The sequence below is a fragment of the Varanus komodoensis genome, unplaced genomic scaffold (assembly GCF_004798865.1).
Source record: "Varanus komodoensis strain SLA01 unplaced genomic scaffold, ASM479886v1 scaffold7_1, whole genome shotgun sequence".
NCBI lineage: Eukaryota > Metazoa > Chordata > Lepidosauria > Squamata > Varanidae > Varanus > Varanus komodoensis.
In genome coordinates, this window is record NW_025336479.1 from 11,406,763 (window position 1) to 11,426,593 (window position 19,831).

General features: G+C 43.4%; 1 protein-coding gene across 2 annotated transcripts in view; it reads left to right on the forward strand.

Annotated features, from left to right (window-relative positions):
* GIPC1 (GIPC PDZ domain containing family member 1) overlaps positions 1–19,831 on the forward strand; it is a 34,687-nt gene that overhangs the window by 1,237 nt on the left and 13,619 nt on the right. The window contains exons 2-5 of one of the 2 annotated variants that reach the window (XM_044453859.1): positions 7,984–8,033; positions 9,909–10,241; positions 10,514–10,699; positions 14,369–14,549. In XM_044453859.1, coding sequence (XP_044309794.1) covers positions 9,960–10,241; positions 10,514–10,699; positions 14,369–14,549 — 649 coding nt within the window. In that variant the 5' untranslated portion in view covers positions 7,984–8,033; positions 9,909–9,959. Of the gene's footprint in view, positions 1–7,983; positions 8,045–9,908; positions 10,242–10,513; positions 10,700–14,368; positions 14,550–19,831 lie in introns of those variants that run through there. The other variant, XM_044453860.1, reaches the window with a different exon arrangement.

Genomic DNA, 19,831 nt, shown 5'->3' on the forward strand with positions numbered 1-19,831 from the left:
GTTTGAGACCCCTGGTTTAAAGCTAACTGTAACAGTAGGGGACAGTTCCTTCACTCCATCACATCTTAGAAGAGGGTAGGGTGGGCTCTTGGCACATGCTTTCTGCTATTAATAGGTCTCACCTATATCCAGAGCTGGGTGAGATCTGACAAACTGAGCAAACAAGTAGGAGATACAAGGTTTGACACTGAGAGCTCAGTGTTTCTCTTTTAAAATGCAACAACTTGCACTGATGTTTGCCAGAAAAAAAATTGCAAAGGAAATGTGATTTCTGGAAAGCTTGGACTATTTGAAGGGAAAAAAAGATGAGATATTGAGATAATTAATAAATAATGATGGCTGTAAAATTAGTACATTGCACAGTTTTCAACCCCCATCTCTGTTGGTCATTTAAACCTAATCTCCAGTATTCTCCATTTCTTACCAAATGTTCTGTATTCTAGGAAACCTTGAATACAGAAAGCCAGATATTTGTAAAAATGAGCAAATGTAGAGAATATCTATAATTTACTCTGATAACAGAATACAGGTATCTTTGCATGATATGCTCTGATATTACTAGACATGAACTTCCAGACTTCCTTAACCTGGTGCCTACAGACATTCTGGCTTGCAATTCCCAGCATTCCCAGCCATATTGACTAGGGATGCTGGAAGTTGTGTTTCAATATTCCTGGAGGCCACCATGGTAGGGAGGGCTGATGTACACGGTAGCCCTCCCTTTCTTACATGCCTGCCAGTTCACATTTTTCCCAGCTGGTGTATGTAGACCCTTGCTCGCTTATCACCAAAAGGTCATTGGTCACCAGTTCCTGAAACAGGAAACTGCACCCAGAGGTAGTGAGAGGTACCATTCACTATCTTCTTTTGCTAAACCAAGGGAACAGCAGCTGGGAAGAACTCTGGTGATACTTCTAGACATCGTCTCATTTCTTGGTATTTGTTCATAAGAGTAGTAAAACAAAATAGCTTAGGTGGACTCTCAAAACATTGCATCCCCATCCCACCATCACACTGATGGTACTGAAGTTAAGAACTATGTTTCCTTATGCTTTATTGGTCTATTAACATAGCCGGTGTTTTTTTAATAATGTACTTATAGTATTAGAAAGAATAACTAGGCTAGCTGAGCTGTAGGTCTGCTGATAAGGATTTGAGGGAGATTGTGGATCACAAATTGAACACAGTCTGTGGCAGAAAATAGGACTTTGTATGTGTGTGTCTGAGAGGGAGAGACATGAATTGTTCTGTCTATGGCATTTAAAGTTGTATTCTTTCTCCAGTCTTGTTAATACACCCATCTATTCAGTGCTTTCCCATCTATTCAGTGCTACTGCTTTATTAAACCCTTTTTATCTCCCTTCACCTTTGTTTTCCTGCTACAGATAATAAGTCAGCTGGGCAGGAACTATTTCATGCATTAAGTCTGTGCTGTGCCTTGCATTTACACTAAATATATGTCAAAGAATAATATGGGTGGCAACAGCTGGTGTGGCTGCCAACCTATAAGAATGATGTTGGAAATTGCACATAACTTGGAAGGCAATGAGTGATCAAGAAAGTAGGCCTCAATCCTAAATTGGGAGTACATCCTCTTGAACTCAGTAGGACACCACCAAATAAATATGCATGCAGCATTGGAGTGCTGGAGATAGGTAGAGATGATAGGAATGTGTTCATCACTAAATAACATGAGTGCAAGAAAATTGCTTTTAATATTTTAAAAGTCTGTTTACGAAACTGATGGGAAGTTTAGCAGTGCTGCTTTTAACAACAGGAAATCAAGGCTTTGTTTTAAAAATGTGAAAGTGAATCCTTAGCTATGGAAACACTGGTGATAGGAGGCCATTTACCTAGAAAATTAACACCCATCTTCATTGGAAGGTTTAAGAGGCTTAGCATACATCTTTTCAATTGTTTCAGACTAGTTGAAGTTATTTCTATCCTAATATGGAGGATTTGCTATAATCCATATATTTGCTATAGATACCCATTTGTGGTTTCCAGTTATTTGCAGCTTTGTATCTTAGCACCCTATTATTTAACATTTTAACACCCGTCTCAGTGAATTGCTGCAAATCTTTAGTTCAGAATAGAATGTCAACAAAACAGTGTACAGTTATGGAGCAGATATGTGAAGTTATTTGACCTTTCCTAAAATTATGCATGCTTCAAACAAAACAAATCTTGAACTCTCGAGGGTGCTTCACAGTGTACAATGTCATAGGTGTTAGTCTGTCCAAATAAATTCATTTATAGGTTTAAAAAAGCCATTCTGGCTAACGGGGTGGGATAGAAATTCCATAAATAAATGTTTTTTTAAATCTTGAAGTTAAAAGACATTTTCAGAAACTACAGCCAGTCCTATACGTATTTCTCTTAGGGTGGGACCTGTCAGCACTTTGTCTCCTCTGTCTTCTGTCTAGACAAATTAAAATCCATACCTGCTTTGTCTTGGCACTAAGCAAGTGTTTGAAATTATTTGGAAGGCTTATAAATGCCTACAGACTTGATAGGCTGAGGTTTTGGGGATTGACTGTGTTCTGAACAGTACTTTGAAATTGAAACATGATAATTCCATTAGCTAAAATGAGTTGGAAGTAAGATCTTGGTTTCTTTGAAAGACTTTGGGAAAGATGCCTAAGTGGTAGAAGAAATGCAAAGTAATGCCATGATCTCTGGGAGCTGAAAATGATGGGATGAGAAAGACCACAGTGAAACTTGCATGGCCAATATGACTTAAAAGTAGCTACTTTTAGAAGTGTTGGAAAGCAGGAGGGCAGCACTTAAGCTCTAGGCTGCTTTACCCCTCAGCTTGACTGAGCTATTCTTCAGTGTACAGCAGTCATGGCTTGGCTGAGTTCCCCCGCTGTCCCACCCTCTAGGGAACACCCTGTAGCCGGTTTCTTTACTCTGAATCAACTTGCAAAGACATACTCCGCCCTGATTCCAGAACAGAGATGTTGGAGGCTCCCTAGCTAGAAGGTTCTTGCTGTGACAGACCTTTCAACTGCTTGTTCTTGTAGCCTGGTTGAGAGGGGGGGAACATGTAATCTGCAGAAATGCTAGGATCCTGTGTCCTGCTCTGTTTTCATAGATCCTTATCTTTAGGAGGAGGCCGTGTCCTTGGAGCGAAAAGGTATAACAGGGTATTTGGTTGTGGACTGTTCCCAAATTTTAGATTGCTTTAATCCTATGGTAATATGGCTTGTTTTGAAGTTATGCATATATGCAGCCTTCTAGACTGGACTGTCAATTCCCATTTCATTAAAAAAGTATTGGTTTATCTTTAGCTGATAGTATTTACTTGCTGATTTCTTCAGCTTTGTTTAGTTGGTCTTTTTGTAAAGGAAGGCCTTTGGGACATATAATTTCTTTTATACACGTTTGCAAGGCACACAGGTGTGAGTGTTCCAGATCAGGAAGCACTATGCAATATAGAATAAGATGTAAGGTAAAACAGTTTTCTTGTGTGTTGAATTTAAGCTTGAAATGTCCAGTTCATAGGTAAAATATAATGACGTGCGTTCCCCATCAAATTCTGCCATTTTTTGTTCATTCTCATTTTGGGAACTATGTGCTATTGTGAAAAATAATGGAGATATGCCAGGACATGAAAGTAGAATCAAATAAATAAAAGAGCAGTGGCTTTTTAACACGTAGTGTCTCACTTCTGAAAGGGTTTAGTCTCAGATGCAGCCAAAGAGTGCGTTCATACAGTCACGTATATTTTTTTATTTGTCTACACTTGATTATTGTATGTAGTACATAGCAGCTGCTGTTATGATTTATCTTGCCTGAAAACATGGTTTTTGAAATGAAGTGGGAGAACCAGCAGTCCCTAAGCTGGGTGTGTCTTCCCCATCCTGCTCACATCCTCTCTCCTCTGGCCCACCTCCATGAGAACTACACTTTTATAAAAAGTATAACCACTGTGCAAGTGGCAGTTTTCGAAGTAATCCCTGCAGGAGAGCTGACCCTCCTCTCCCAAGGCCCTGCAGCCCGCTGCTTTGAGGCAACATGGCTTTGGGAAAAAAGCTCTCACTGGCCTCAATCGGAGCTTTGTCTAAGGCATTTTTGCTGGGAGAGAGCAAGCACAGGAGGAGAAGGGGGGAACCAAGAGAAGGAGAGAGAAAAAGAAGGGAGTGAGAGACCAGATGAGGTGAAAGGGTGGGGTGGGGGGAGTTATTGTGTGTAGGAGGGGCTGCAGCTCCATCCACTTTAGTTCTGCGGCTTTTGCCAGGGAGAATGCACATCTCAGAGTAAGCATGAGGTTTCTCATCTAAGCTCTATGAATCTATGATTCTAAGTCTGGGATAGCTCATGCATGCAGCCAGTCATCACCAGATGTCATTGTCATAAATGGATAACCATTCATGTGTATGAAGGAAATTATTTAGTGCTCCATAATGTAATGACAGAGGAAATGCTTTGCTTGCATATGGTCCCAGAAAAATCTCCAGTTTAACGAGCTCAGGTAACAGGTGATGAGAATCACTCTATTTAGAAGAGACAATATTAGGCTTGATTGTCAAATAGTCTGACCTAGTGTAAGGTAGACCTATAAGAAATAAACTTCCAGCAGTGAGGGTGCTGTGAGTGGTGTTACATCACATCTGGAAGCAGCTGGTCAGGGAAAGCTGCTCTAATTGGTTTTTGCAGCCTTAAAGATATGCTGATGAATGTGCATATATTTCAACAGAGTTCAGCTCTCTTCTGTGAAGACTGTTGGGCATCTTCAGTCTTGCTGTCACTTCCTGTATGTTCCCTTTCACACAGGGACATACATATATTTAAGTAATGCATGTGTATTTTTTCACATACATGCAAGGGATAATCACCTGAAATATAGTAATTGCAAATTTAAAACTGTTAAGCTTACTGAATACTGCATTTGCAATTGGTAGCCAGTTACTGTTACTAGTAAACTTCCAGAATAGAATATTTCTGTGAAATGTGAATGGTGAGGAACAATTAATTCCTCTCCCCAATCCCTTGTCACAGCCTCCAGTTGGCCACTACTGTTTAATGGCCTCATTCAATTAATTTTCAAAAAATATTTTAGGAGTGAAATGCTCTCCTGTTGTTGCATTCCAGCAGTATGGGAACATCCATAGTCTGTCTTTCTCTTACTCTTTCATTTTTTAAGTGGTAAATGCTGACTAGACTCTCCCCACAGTAATGCTCCATCATTTTATGAACCAAGTTCTTTTTCCCTTTAGTTATTCTGTGTTCTTTCTGCCTTCAGTGCTGGAATGCACTCCCCTGATTTGTTTTGTAGCATATACATTTTTAGGATGGACAAAAATAATGCACCTGCATGCTTTCCCGAATCTTGAATTCTGCAATCAGTAGTCTGTGCAAAATAGCAAATACGTGCAGAAATAGATAAGTGCCACTTATGGTTTAGTAAAATAGTAAAGTGACTACATGACAGGGTGGATCTGATTTAAATCACTAGTCAGTAAGACTAGAATGAAATCATGGATTTCTACATAATATACACACGTGCCTGGCTTACCTTTAGGTAGAGAAACTTCATTGAAATATTCCCAAACTGGGGCTCTTTTACTGCCTAGTGCTATTATAGATTTTCTGATCCAGGGAAAGAAGAATATAGTAAACCTCAGGCTGTACACAAAAAGACTTGTGGAATATTCTGCTGAAATTGTTTAATTTTCATTTTTACTTCTTCCCCCTCCCTCCTCACCTTTAGCTTCTTGTGCAGATCTATTTGACTCCCAACAATCTTCTATTCATTGAATCTTTTGAAACTTAGCACTTAAGAGGTAGGGGGTTGATTCTGTGTACATAGATTAAAGAAATGATAGGATTAAGGTCTTTTTCTCAACTCAATGTTTATTTTATGAGATTTGTGCTGTGAATGAGAGGCATGTGATCTCTGCAGACACACAGTTACAATTTTGAGAATGATAAAACCAAGCATCTATGATAATATATTCTAGATAATTGCCTAATAATCTTACAAAAGCCACTGGAAGAGCATGACATTGTGAATGGATTAATGGAATCCATTTACTAAAAAAATTAACATTGCATTGAATATATAGCCTCATGCTACATAATTAAAAACTAATCCTTATTTCATGGTGAATAACCTTTGGACTATAATGTATCTTAAATATAAAACTAGATATATTTTTCCTCAAAAGGATTTTATTTTTAAAAATTTCAATTTAAATTTAAAAATCCAATTTAAATTTTAAAAATCCTATCTTTAATTTAAAAAAAAACTTTGATTTTTTTTGTCCACTACATGATATTAGCAGCTAAACAGTCTGGCCATCATGATTCACCTATGGAATATTTATTTTAAAAATTTGTATGCTTCCCAATCGTGCCACAGCACCTCTGGGCAGCTCACAATCATGGAGCCACGAAATTCAGATAATGTAACAAGTCAAATCAGTTTGTCAAATTAATGAATTTCTTCGAATAGTCTTGCTATTTCCTTCTCCCTGGGTTAATGTAAAATTTGCAAAGAGCTGAAGTTTCAAAACTTGTTTTACATATCCATTTGATTATTTTATTGAGCAAAACAAAAACAACACAACAGTGGTTCTACACAGTGGTTGCCAAAATATCTTTCACTTAAATCACAGATCCAAAATTTAAAAGGAATGTCTTTTCTTATATCTCCAATTTCTTTATAGCAATTTCTTTGATTCATCTTAATGGCAATTTAGGACATCTAGTGTAATTTCCCATCAGTAGAACATAAACTTGGTTAAGCAATGCAGCCCTCAACTTGTAAGCAAGTATAAATGTGTGTGTTTGAAAATCCTAGTACCCTGTAAGCCAGGGGTCCTCAAACCTTTTGAATAGGGAGGCAGTTGAAAGGCTGCAGTGACAGTCGTGGGCCAGTGAGGTGGGGGTGCCTGGGGGCACAAACTGGTGAGGTGCTGTCGGGCACGCGCGAGGCAGCATCGGGTGCGCGCGGCGGTGACTTGCTTACTCAGAGATCTCCCAGCGAGTCTAAAACCATCTCTCCGAGTGAGCAATTGACCAGCTCCCCTCCCCATGCTGCGAGGCAGCAGCAAGCACACCTGTACAGGAGGCAGGCAGCGGTTTGCTCACTCGGAGACCATCTCTGAGGGAGCGAGCCACCATCTCCCTGCCCGCGCAGCAAGCGCGCACGCAGGCGGCAAACAGCGGCGCTGGCCGGATGGATGGCCATGGCGGGCCGGATCCGTCCTGCAGGCCGTAGTTTGAGGACCTGTGCTGTAAGCCTTTCAGCAAGCACAACTAGAAACTTGTGATTTCAGATCAAATTCAGTACAGTAAGGTCAGCAGATAAAATCAGCTATAATACAGCCAAAGGATATAAATCCATATCCATGCTCCTACATTCTCTAGTTTTTTTCTTCTCTGTTGTTCACTCAAAGAAAGCTCCAAAAGTAGGACATCAATAAAGATTACACATGTCTAGGAGGGTGAGCTAACCACACCTTGTTAAGATGATTATACATGTTAATACTGTCTAGCAGCAACTCCAGTGTATATCATGCATGCCAATTATAAAGAGGAAACTGATGCTATTGCAGTTCGTCACTTCGTAGTTGTCCAGGCCAGCAACTGTCTTCTACATTCCATCTTCCAATGATAAAGTTTGCTGTGACAATTGCTTCATTATACTTTCAAGCAGAGGCCAATGCAGTACAGTGCATAAATACAGGCACCCATGGAGCAGAGATCTGCTCTTTTTCACCCACTCTGTGATATGTGTGCAAAACGAGGACCTTTGAATCTGAATTTGTATAGCTTTTGTAAAAAAGTTTAAAGTAGCTGGAACCTGATAGACTGATAGCCCATAGTTTCTGCAAGAGGGTAAATGTTCCCAAGAGACAAATATTGTATGCCCATTTGATTATATGCTGTAAAAAAAAGTCTTCAATTGGACAGCTTGAAAAGCTTTTATAAGTTAAAAAAGATTTATTATCTTCCTTTCTCTCATCTTTTCAGGCTATTGACGTGCTCGAGGTGCATCTGCAGGCCTGCTGTAGATATTTGTGGTCAGTGTGTTGTAACTTTGTAAATTTGTAAGGCAAGCTTGTGAGACATAATGCTAAACACGGTGGAAACCACCATTGCTTAATCTGTCATGTTGTCTGAATCCTGTCAAAGACTTACTTCATGGTACTTTTGGTTTCTGTGTAATCAGAGAGAGAAACAATAGTCTGTTCTATGACCTTCATGCTTTACCATGGCTTATTTGATTGTGTGAACCCAGAAACATGGTTTCTACCATAGTGTCCTGTGAAAAAAACCAGCTCCTGCTAGAGGAGACACTCCTGCTACATGCTCCACTGTCCAGATCTGTCTAGAGCAATCAGGGTATCAGCTCTAGCTGTGCGCCAACTGGCTGCTCCATATCCTCCTGCCTCTGCCTTCTCCAGTGCCCCCAGGGCCTACTGGAGGACAGAGGAAAAGCAAACTGCATCACTTCCAGCAGAGACCTTGGAGACAGCTGTGTTTGACACTTCTGTTTAATTTAATTGCTCGTGTTCAGAGAAAGATTGCTCGTTAGCTGCTTTGTCAGTGCTTTTCTGACAGAAGCATTGCTTACCCTCTGCAAATTGCCCCTACACAAGAGGAGCACATGAGCAACGCGCAGAGCATCACCAACAGGGCAAGCTTCCCCAAAAGCCCATGGTCCTCCCCTGCCCTCTCCTCCTCTCCTGTCTTGTCCCTGGCATTTCTTGGGGCTTTCAGCAAGTCCTGCTGTTGCCTCCCCTTGCTGCGTCTGAACACTTATGCTTGCTTATGCCCCACCAGAAAAGACTGCTAGATTTATTGACCGTGGTATGATTTCTCTCTGGCACAGTCATCTTCCCCTACCACCCCCGAGTCCCTGTGACGCTACAGAAATAAAGACATGTATTAGAGAGGGGCAAGGGGCAGCACCAGATTAGGCTGCTCTCAGCATGACCTGGCACAGGGGAGGGGGTGTCAGGGCGAGCCCCTTCCATGCATCGCAGAGCAGGCAGAGGTGGGGGAAGGGGCTTCTGAGAGTGGGAGTGGGTTTCACCAGACAGGGCTGGCTGCAGCCATGGGGCAGGAGCAGGTGGGGATGGAACCGCCTGCCTGCACTGATGCCCTGCGTACTTGACTGCAGTGGGGAGATAACCCCTTCCTTCCAGCACGTGCGAGTCCTGAGTGCAGGGGAGCATAGACACATCTGCAGCAAGGGAGGGGTGTGGAAGAGGCCAGGGTGTGGGTGGGTGTGCCCGTGGACTGGCGGAGTTCAGCAACACAGGACTGCTACTCTAGCGCTACTGTGGAGCAGCAGTGCTTCTCTGGTAAGCAAGTGGTTGCTCCAGCTGAGCAGCAGAGGGAGGGACCAGGAGCATCTGTCTGAGAACACGCCCAGGGGAGTGTTTGGACCAAAGAGGGAGAGACAGACAAAGTAGGCAGGAGTTGCACATCTGGGCTTAAATTTCAGCTGCAGGGCTGATAGTTACCTGCTACCATTAGAAGGAATGATGGGGAAGGGTGGCAGCCATGCAGCATGTAACCAATGTGCTTGTCTGAACCCAGCAACTATGAAAGAAACTATGCAGAGTGGTAACCACACAGCAACCACATGCCATGGTTTAGCATTATGTGTGAATGCAGCCATTAACTAAGTCAACCTGACCAAATCTCATGGACATATAGCTGATGTCTTCTAGAGATAACAAGCGCTGTCTCTTTCTTGCCCAACTTTCTCTCTCCCTTAACTCTGGTTAATGTTAAAATAACTCCCTAGAAGTGGAATAACACCACTTCTCGAACCCTGCCTGTCTTTTCATTTACCTTCGAACGTGTATTTTTGTTTATTATTGGATGTCCTAAAGAGTTTTCATGCTGTTTCCTATTGATCTTGTTTGTGTTTCTTTCACCTTTAGGTCCAAATCTTGAGTGACTGACCCTTGCTGCTGACTGGCCACTTCTCCCTCATGCCACTTGGACTAGGCCGTCGAAAGAAGGCCCCACCACTGGTGGAGAATGAGGAAGCTGAGCCCATTCGCAGTGGGCTGGGCGGGGCGGGGCTGGGCAGTACAGGGGGGGTAGCAGCGCTTCAGCCTGGTCTTCCACCACCACCAGCCAGTCTTCGCCCTCGGCTGGTGTTCCACACCCAGCTGGCCCATGGAAGTCCCACTGGCCGGATTGAGGGTTTTACCAATGTCAAAGAACTGTACAACAAAATTGCTGAGGCCTTTAAAATCTCACCAGTTGAGGTAGGCATGATGATGATACAGCTGGATAATGCTCACTCAGTGTTGCAAGTGTTCCATGTATGACTTTGTCTGTTGGGAGGTACACAGTTTAAATGAGTTTGGAGTGGTAGTCTTAGGATCTGAGGATCCAAACTGGAGATGGGCAACCAAAAGCCCATGCAGGTCCATCACATCAGGGACTTGAAGGAACAGTCGCACCGTGCACTTTAAGTATTAGCTTGAAAATGCCTATAGCATCAGCTTCTAAGAGTTGCTTTCTTGATATTTCCTAGGTTATGTTCTGTACCTTAAATACCCATAAAGTGGACATGGACAAGCTGTTGGGCGGTCAGATTGGCCTTGAGGATTTCATCTTTGCACACACGAAGGGTCAGAGGAAGGAGATCGAGGTGTTCAAGTCTGAGGAGGCTCTGGGCCTGACCATCACAGACAATGGTGCTGGCTATGCGTTCATTAAGGTATCTTTAGTTAGCTCCGGTTTGTCCCACATCTGCTTCCTGTTGAATTGTTTTTGGTTTTATGCAGGTTTTTAATCCATAACTTCTGAAAAATGTATTTGATCTGCCTATCAAGTTGCTTATGGTGGCTGTTCTAACCTGTCAGCTTCAGAAAGGCTAAAATGCAACCCCTTTCCATGCTTAGATTTTAGAGTCATTTTCCCAAGAGGGCATTAAGCTCAATGTTTACCTTAATCCTCATTCAGTAACCCAAGTCTCTTGTCTGAACTGAGCCTTTCTGAAACTAAGGTCTTTACAGGAACTAGTCCCACCTATTCCTAGCAAAGATCAGTTAGCCTCTCCCACCATCCACTCATGCATTCTTTTTAATCAGGTGATCCTGTAACATTCATGTTTTCATAATGCACCTGAGTAAGATCTTTTCTGCCTGAAACATGATGATTGGGCTATTCTGTCGCTTCAGGGTTTAGAGAGGTAAGAAATCAAGCAGTTCAGAAGTACTAAGGGTTTGGGGACCATGCTGTTTAGAAATAAAAGTAAGGTGGGTGTGATGAACGGATAGATAATTTACTTTCTCATAATACTAGTACTTTGAATCACCTACTTAAAATATTGCCACTAAAATTGGCAATATTTTAAGTAGGTGACACAAAGAAAGTAATGCATAGTTAACCTATTTAATTTGCTGTCACAGGGTAGGTCAGTGACTTTAAAATGAAATTAGACAAATCCATGACAGTACTACCCACAACTTTTAACCATGATAGTTTAATGAAAATTTCATGTTCTAAGGCACTATAGATCTGCTCGTAAGCTTCTCGAGAGGATCTGGCTGACCACTGTTGGAAGCAGGATGCTTAACTAGCTAGACCCTGTTTCTGTTCCTGATACTCTTAAAATTCCCTGGTACAATATTTTTGAAAAAGTCCTAAATTGTTTAGCTCAAAAAATAAATATTAAATTTAATAAAATTAAATTTGCTTATTTGCATGTTTTAGGGTGCAGGGTTTGATTTGTCAAGAATCTAGATGTTTTGTTCCACTGTTCTTAGATAAAACAATTGAAGATTTTTATGCCATTGTTCTGGGGAAAGAGCATTGACAATTAGACATGTGATGGACAGCTTGTTTGGCATTACTATCTGGATTTCATATTTAAAGCTAATAAGCAAAGCTAAGAGAATGACAGTTTTTCTATTTTAAAAAGTTGAACTTCCTGCAAGTTGAACTTTTGACAAAAGACAAAGGGCTTGATATCTGTGTGTCTTCACAAGCTGCTAATACTATCCCAGATCATTTATGGTAATAGAGTTATAGACTGGGGGACATGGTCAGGCACTATGAAATGAATCTGTAGTACTGATTACAGAAGTTTGTTCACCTGACAATACCAGGTAAATTACTTTACTTTGTTTTTAACTAATGAGGCTGAAAAGAACTATAAAGGAATGTGGAATTCCTGGAGTCTATGGGATGATTGGATTCTACTTTAGAGGTTATATGTTCATAGAGCAGGGAGGACAACCTGCTGCCCTTGGCATCATTTCATGTGACCTTTGGCAAGCGATCACTTCAGACCTCTTGTGAGAGCAGTCTCTCTCTCTCTCCCTCAGCAAAAATGGCTGGGAGGAAGGGAGAGAAAAGGTCTGCCCACTTTTGGCTGTGTCTCACCTTCCAGTGGCTTTTGCCCTTCCAGCCACTGGCATGCAGACCCCGACAGATTATTCCATGAGAAGATGCAGCTCTTAACAGAAGAAGGGGTCTCTGCCTCTGACCTAGTCCTTTCTGAAGTAGAGCTATGCCTCTGCAGAAGTTTGCTTTGCTGGAGCCTTAAACCTCTTTGAAGCTTTATTAATGCTCACCTGGCACAGTGGGTACATAACCTAAGTATCTGCTAGTTATGTTCTTGAAAATACAGAAGCCCATTCTGCTTTCATTATTTTGAAAGCAGAAAATTGTCTGCCTTTTCTTAAGGCAGAAAATTGCAGTGTCCACTCTACACACACAGTCCCTTCTATGTCATGTTTGGTAGTATGCCCCTGCAGGCTAGCCTTTCTCAGCCTGATGCCCACTCCCCAAGATTTTTGAACTACAAGTCCCATCATGCCTGACTTTTTGTCATGGTGGCTGGAACTGTTAGGAGTTGCAGGTCAAACCATCTCGAGTGCTTCAGGTTGGGGAAGGCTGCTGTTGGGGTCCTGAGCATTGAATTTTACCAGATTTCCCTTAAACTGCAGACAATGTATTCATTTGTGCCCATATTTGCTATCTTGCTAGAAATAAGAGGTAGGTCTGAGATGAGCATTAAATATTTTCCTTTCTGTCAGAGCAGCTGGAAAACACGACATGAGGGAGGAGCAAAGGGGCTAGTAGCAAGGAGACCAGTCTTGTATCTCTGGACAGCAGTCTTCATGTGGTCGCAGTCAAGAGTGTTACAATGCCTATCAGGCAGTTAATGAACAGTTCCACTGCTCCACCTGGGGTTCATCTGCATCTCCACCTAGAAGTGACTGTGTATTGTCACCATATATGATCAGAGGGAGGGTCCAGATCTGGCCTTTGAAAAAATGGCGTAACACTACAGTGTTTACTATTTAACGTAAGGTATCACTATTTCAGCTCTTTACATACGCTGTCTTAGAACAGAAATCTTCTTATCTTTCCCAAAGCAGATCTTGTAAAACAAACCATCTTCAGAACTTATCCAAGTCAGCTGTGTCTGCTGGCTTTAGTTTCAGCAGCAGCAAGGGTCTGTTCTAAGTAATGTCCTTTCTAGTTCTAGTTGCAGTTTCTCTGCCTCCCCTTTTTTAAACTTTCTTTCAGGAGGCAAAACTTGCTGATTACATTTCTAGTGTTGGTATAGGGATGTTACCATACTGTCACATGCAGTCCCAACACACAAGCAACTGTCTTGGTCATCACCCCAGAAAGACCTCAACTCTTACAGGCAACTCCCTACTGAAAGGAGTACTTTACACAAAGAGGACTGCTACTACCGTCTTGTACCATATGAGCAGACTGGCAAGGAAACAGAAAACTTAGTATTTACAGGGATATGGGAAGGCCTGAGTTTCTTGGGTTTCATGTCTGATGATACAAAAGTGCTTTCCTAGCCTGCCTCCAGATGTATAACCTTGCTTGGTGGGGCGTGGTTATACCGCCTTTGCAAGGAATTTGACAATTGATTCTGCAAAAAACAGGATGCCAAACTGGTTCTGCCGCTGTTCTCATCCACTGTGAGTCAATTGAAATATAAGTATAATCATGACTCATGATTTGCAAGTTTCAGGCGCAGCACTGAATCATATCCATGGTTTCAGGTGTCAGTGGATTCCGAGACAAAAACAGGTAGAAGGGGGCAAGACAGAGATACTAACTTTATGGACATTCGATTTGATTTCTTGTTGCTTATAGGTACGTGGTCTCTGCCACTTGGAGGCTTGACAACAGAGGCAGTCCCCCGACTTCACAGAGGGACAGGTTGTATAATTAGGCAAAAGACTAACCACAGGGTTGATAATAGCACACCAGTCACCTAGTTAAAGCCAGTTAAGGGCAAAGCATTTAGAAGGATAATTCTGCGATTGGCTTAATGTTTCATGAGCTTCTCTGTCTCTTGCATGTGCACACACGGCATTTGCATGCTGACTATCTCCCCTGTTGTTGACAGAGAATCAAGGAAGGGAGCATTATTGACCGGATCAAAGTCATCAACGTGGGAGACATGATCGAGTCCATCAATGGTCAGAGCCTTATTGGCTGTCGACATTATGAGGTTGCCAAAATGCTCAAGGATCTGCCCAAAGGCCGCACTTTCACACTGAAGCTCACTGAGCCCCAGAAGGCTTTTGGTACGTGAATTTTGCTGGCTCTGCTGTTGTCTGGGTTGCTGGGAAGTAGACCTTTGAATCTTCCTTTCTTAATGGGAATGGGCTCCAGAGTTCTCCAGGTGAGACAAATGGCCAACTCCCTATATTTTGAGTTAGTTGTGGGCTGTATTTTGAAATAGCCATAATGATCAATGTGTAGTCAGTTACTGGTCGGAGAGAAGGGAAACTGAAGTGCAGTTGGCACTGGGGATTTTGTCATTGCAAGCCAATCCATTGGTCAGTGGGATGTCAGGGAAACCAGTAACTCTTCTGTGGAGTGAAGTTTGTTCCCCTTGGATCCTTGAGGTCCTCAGTGACGGCAGTCAATCACTCAGCAGCAAAAGAGCCCATTCTGTTCTTAAGTTTAGAAGAGGCATAAAATGTGAAAAATCCACAGACAAAATGTGAGGAATGTTTTAAGCTGTAGGCATGCACTCATGGGCCCCCAAACCTTTTTTGGACCCTGCCAAGGTACCCAACCCAGACCACTTTTAATTTGTATTAATAATCTCTTACTAGCTGCTGTGATCCCTTTAAAGAGAAGTGAGGGCTTCAGCCACCATCATCTTCCTTTCCTGCTAATTCTTCTGGGGTCACAGGTGGAGCTCAGGCCTTCTTAGGAAATAAAGACGGTGGGCAGCTGCTGACTTCTGCTTTCCTGCAGCCACCAAGGAAAGGAAAGAGGAAGTGAGGAAAGATGGCAGGGGCTAAGCTAAACAGTGGGGAGGGTCTTGGAAGAGGCAATAGAAAGCCGGTCAGGGAAGGAAATCAGCAGGATGCTGGAGGAACCAGGTGGGAGCAGCCTGGGAAATTGGGAGGCATTGTATGCTCCTGCATCAGAATGGATGGGGCTGCACATGTTTGCGAGAGGGGAGAGAAGGGCGCCAGGAGTGGGGGGGGGACTTCTGAAAAACTGCAAGTATGATTTGTCATGTGCTTGCAGTGAAGAGGGAAGGGGCTGATTTGCATATTCTCATGCTACATGCGTGAAGGATATATGTATATGGAGTACTAGTGCATGTGAGAGAATGAAGGCGCATGTCTATGTGTGGGGAGCCAGGGTGTGGGAGAAAAATGAGGGGGGGACTGAATTGGTTGGATGAGAGTCAGGAGTAACAGAAAGTGGTGAAATTGTTTCTTGTTGGTACGCAAACTCTGTCATCAAAGTAGTCTGTGTAATGTATTGGAGCTCTGACCCTACCTCTGTCTCACATTCAGTCTTCTGAGCAGGTTACTTGTCCTTTGAGACCAGCCATGCTTTTTTCAGATAGCTAGATGTGCCTACAGACCCTGAATAGTTGCAGATTGATACTTATTTTAAAATAGCGTAGCAAGCACAGCATTAGACATCAAAAATGAAGAAACCAGCGAACAGTTCAGAGTCTGGCTTTTCCTTCAGTATAATTCCAAGAGAAAAGCTTGAATACCATTGTACTGGAGTTAATAAGTCAGTTTCCAAAAAAGAATTTCAGTCAGAAGCAAGGATACGTCTGATTTCATTTTCAGCAGCACAGCATAGGGGATACATGTGAAAAGCTGATAATACTGCTTGTTAAAAAAAACCCCAGCCATCTTGGAATGTCTTTCTTCATTTAAGAAAGTTCAGTGGCAGTTAAGCCTTTTTATGTCATTTATCCCCATGCGTTGGCCTACTCGTACCTCATTTTTCATATCTCCTCTGGTTTGGGTTTCATTTCTCCCTGGCATGAATTTTAGCTAACATAACACATCAAAGAGGGTCTCTGAATGCTGTGGGCCTTTCATGGGCAGGTGGACAATTCCTCTAAGCAGGAAGAGCTATTTAACATTTGGCAAACACATAGTTACTAAGAGCAAATTCACAAAAGGTGTATTTGAATTCTGTGCTTTCAGCAGGCTGGTTTCCTGTTACTTTGTAAACTGAGCTTGTTCAGAGCAAAACACAGCTGCCATTTTATGTGCAACACGCACGCATAATGGTACAATAAAACAGACATACAGCTAGGTTTCCATAACTTGCATGAAATGGGTTGAAGTTATGATAGCCACAGTTCTTTTAATTTGGCTTGTGCCCCAGGGGAGAGATGAGTGGGCTCTGTTTTGTTTGACACAGAGCTCATTTAGCTTCGAGTAAAAGAAAGTTTGTCCTCTTATATCATCTCCTCTCTCTGAAGATGCAGTGTGTGTGTGTGTGTTAAAAACAACTTTAAGGCTGGAGTGAGGGGCCTATTTTCTGCCAAGGGCCCCATTGGCTGGCCGGCGAAGGAATGTGTTAGGGGCTGCAAAGGAAGAGAACAGGATCACTCCCCCTCTCACTTTCTGACACTCTCTTTTCCTCTCACTCTTGCCATCTTTCTTCACCCTGCTGGCTGTGGGAGGCAGACAGATCATTCTAGAACAGAACAGATCATTCTAGAACTCTGAACTGCGTTCTGCATTACAGCTAGGGCCACCAGTCTCCCCTTTTCTGCTTTAAGGGTACTAGGGCACTGTTCTGTTGGTGGGTTGGTGGAGGGCAGGGATGAGAACCAAACTAGCAATCTGTTTAGAGAGTAATGGGTGGGACCTAGAAAGTGTGCAGGGCTAGACGTGATTGGGCCGAGAGAGAGAAAGCACAGGATGCAAGTTCTGAATGCAGCATTTGGCTTCTCGAGAGTTTAGAATTCACTTTTTAATAGCACATTTCTAGGCCTTACAGCTGGGTGGCAACACTTGACAATATATGGGTAATGTATGAAGCCAAAATAAGAATAATGACGGCAAATAAGATTTTCCATCACTATCAGAGTCGGAATAAATTATGCAAAATATTTGGCAAAGTATTTGCTTAATTGATACAAGACATTTTTCTTGGCAGAAAATCTAGTACCTTGGCAGCAGAACTTGCATTTGTAAAGAACAGAGTACAGCCAGCCCTGAAAATGGGTTTATACTTTCAGCTGACTTGTGCTAAGCACTGGCTAGCAGATGCTGCTCCAGGAGTTCAGCCGTCCTCTACAACAGGGTGGGCGGAATATCTTTGCCAGATGGCTTTTCAAAGCAGAGGTACTCTCTCCGGCACAAGCGGTTGCCTGCAATTGACAGACCTGCATATCATTTTCGTGAAAGTGGTGAAAGGATCAAACTGTAGCTAGGAGATAAACGGTACCCTGTTTCTGATAGTCTCATTAGTATTGTTAATTCAGTACCATCTTTAGTAAAGTTCTTCATCGAATTAACAGGCTTCAGTTTCACATTGCAAATTGAAGATGTGGCACAGGGGCTGTGTACAGCACGTGCACCCTGTAATTTGAGATGTCCGTGCAAGTTTTCACACAGAAAACTGTTGCAGTACAAGGATTTTTAATGTGAAGCCTACATTGTCTCAATTTTGTGTTTGATTAAAGTAAATAAATAAATAAACTGGTGCAGCAGCTTTCTCTCACCAGCAGAGGTCAGCATGACCTCAGTTTGCAAGCACCGCTTTGCCACAGGCCTTCCCCAGGCAAGCATTCAGGGCACAGGCTGAAACAAGCGGAGTGGGACACCAAGGAAAGCAGGCATTGGTGTCTGAATGGGGCAGCATGTTTGTTGGCAGTAGCAGCAGGAAAGGCACCCTTGGACTTGTTAAGACAGTCTTAGGCTGTGGACAGCCCATGTCATCCAAGTGGTTTGAACGGAAGCTCCCATAAGCCCTGATGAGCAACCAGCAGGGGTTGTGGGCATTGTGGTCCAACATTTCTGGGAGACTCTATGCAGGCTTCCACAAATGCCTGCCAAGGTGGCCCTGGTGCTACCTCTGGAGTTTTCAGCAAGCACATTCTACCCCCACTTTCCTGAGAAGATAACTGGGCTGCAGGTGTATGTTGTGGGCTCCTCTGTCCAGAGGCACTCCCGGTGTCTTTGGCCAGCCCCACCAGGCAGCACAGATTTACTGCCTGCTTTCTCCTCAGGAAGGGCCAGGCAAGGAGGGATGTCAGGGACCACTTCCTGTGGGAACAACCGAGGGGCAGAGGCATTTACAGTTCCTGAAGCCTGTGTGCTCTCTGCCTCGTCCAGCAGTGAAGGCCTCCTCCCCACCAACCCACAACACACAGAGCATTCCTTAGACGTGCCAGCGGGGAGGCGCAAGGGGAAGCCCTGGCGCCTGCCATGTTTGGCTTGGTTAATGAGGCTGGCCAAATGTGTGCATCCTTGCTTCTCTGTGCAGAAGCGCTGTTAAGTCTCTAAGGAAGGGGTTCTGCACTGAGCTGGTACAAGCTGGGAGTGATGGTGGGAGCAGCAGAAGAACATGGACGGGAGCCTGCCAGTCTCCCAGAGGAGTGCTGAGGAAGTGAGGTGTGTGGAGCCAGGCTTGGCTCTGGATGCTCCAACCCTTGGGAGGGAAGTGTGCAGGAAGCTCCACACTGAGCTTCATTTAGTTCATTATCTCCAGCATGGTGATTACTCTCGTTCTAATGATGATGTCCTGGGCTGGTTCCAGTTCTTTTCTGGTCATGGACTTGTGCTGTTATTGTACTTTTCTGTCCCTAGTACATTAGGCTGGTTGCCATGCAGGATGTCTCTGAATCCTAGTACTAAGCACCTTTCCGTGCCTATAGTATTCTCCTTAGCAGAGGGTCTGGCTGCAAGACCTCATTGTTGGATAGCTGCAGAACCAAGGAGTTCCATCAGCTATTCATAATGCTTCCTCCTGCTAACCGGAATAAGCCTTGAGAGTTCCAGTTTCTTAAAGCGATGCATTCCCTGCTGTTGCTGTCAGGATGATCCATCATTTCAACCAGCCTCTGCCACTGCAAATTCCTTCCTCCTCGAGTGAGTCACCGAACAGTTCTGGGAAGGAGGATGATTTTCCATTTCCAAGGTATTTCCTCCTTGGCTGCAGAGGTTGCCCGTTTGCCTGCCCTTCAGTGCTCGCCTGTATCTCCCATGTCAGATTCATACTTGCTACTGCTTCAGGAATGGTTGTGCGGATTCCTTCCTCTCCACATGTTAATCCAGGTGGACATTGCTGTCCTTGGCTGCATTACCCATCCTGGGAAGGGAGAATAAACATGTTTTCAACGTAACTGAGTGGTTCGCAATGTGACACCTGTGGTGCCTCCCAGCTATTTCTCCTCTGGATAAGTGAATGGAGCAATTCCTCCATTACCTTGCACAGGGGAAAGGGGGAGTCTTCCTTTTCCCGAGGTTCCTGCAGCAATCCGGTGAAGTGCACCTTCCATCACTAAGGACAATTGGGGTGATCTGGTCCTTGTCGGGGTGGGTTTTGTCCTCCCTTGGGTCCATTTTTGGCAGAGGGCTTT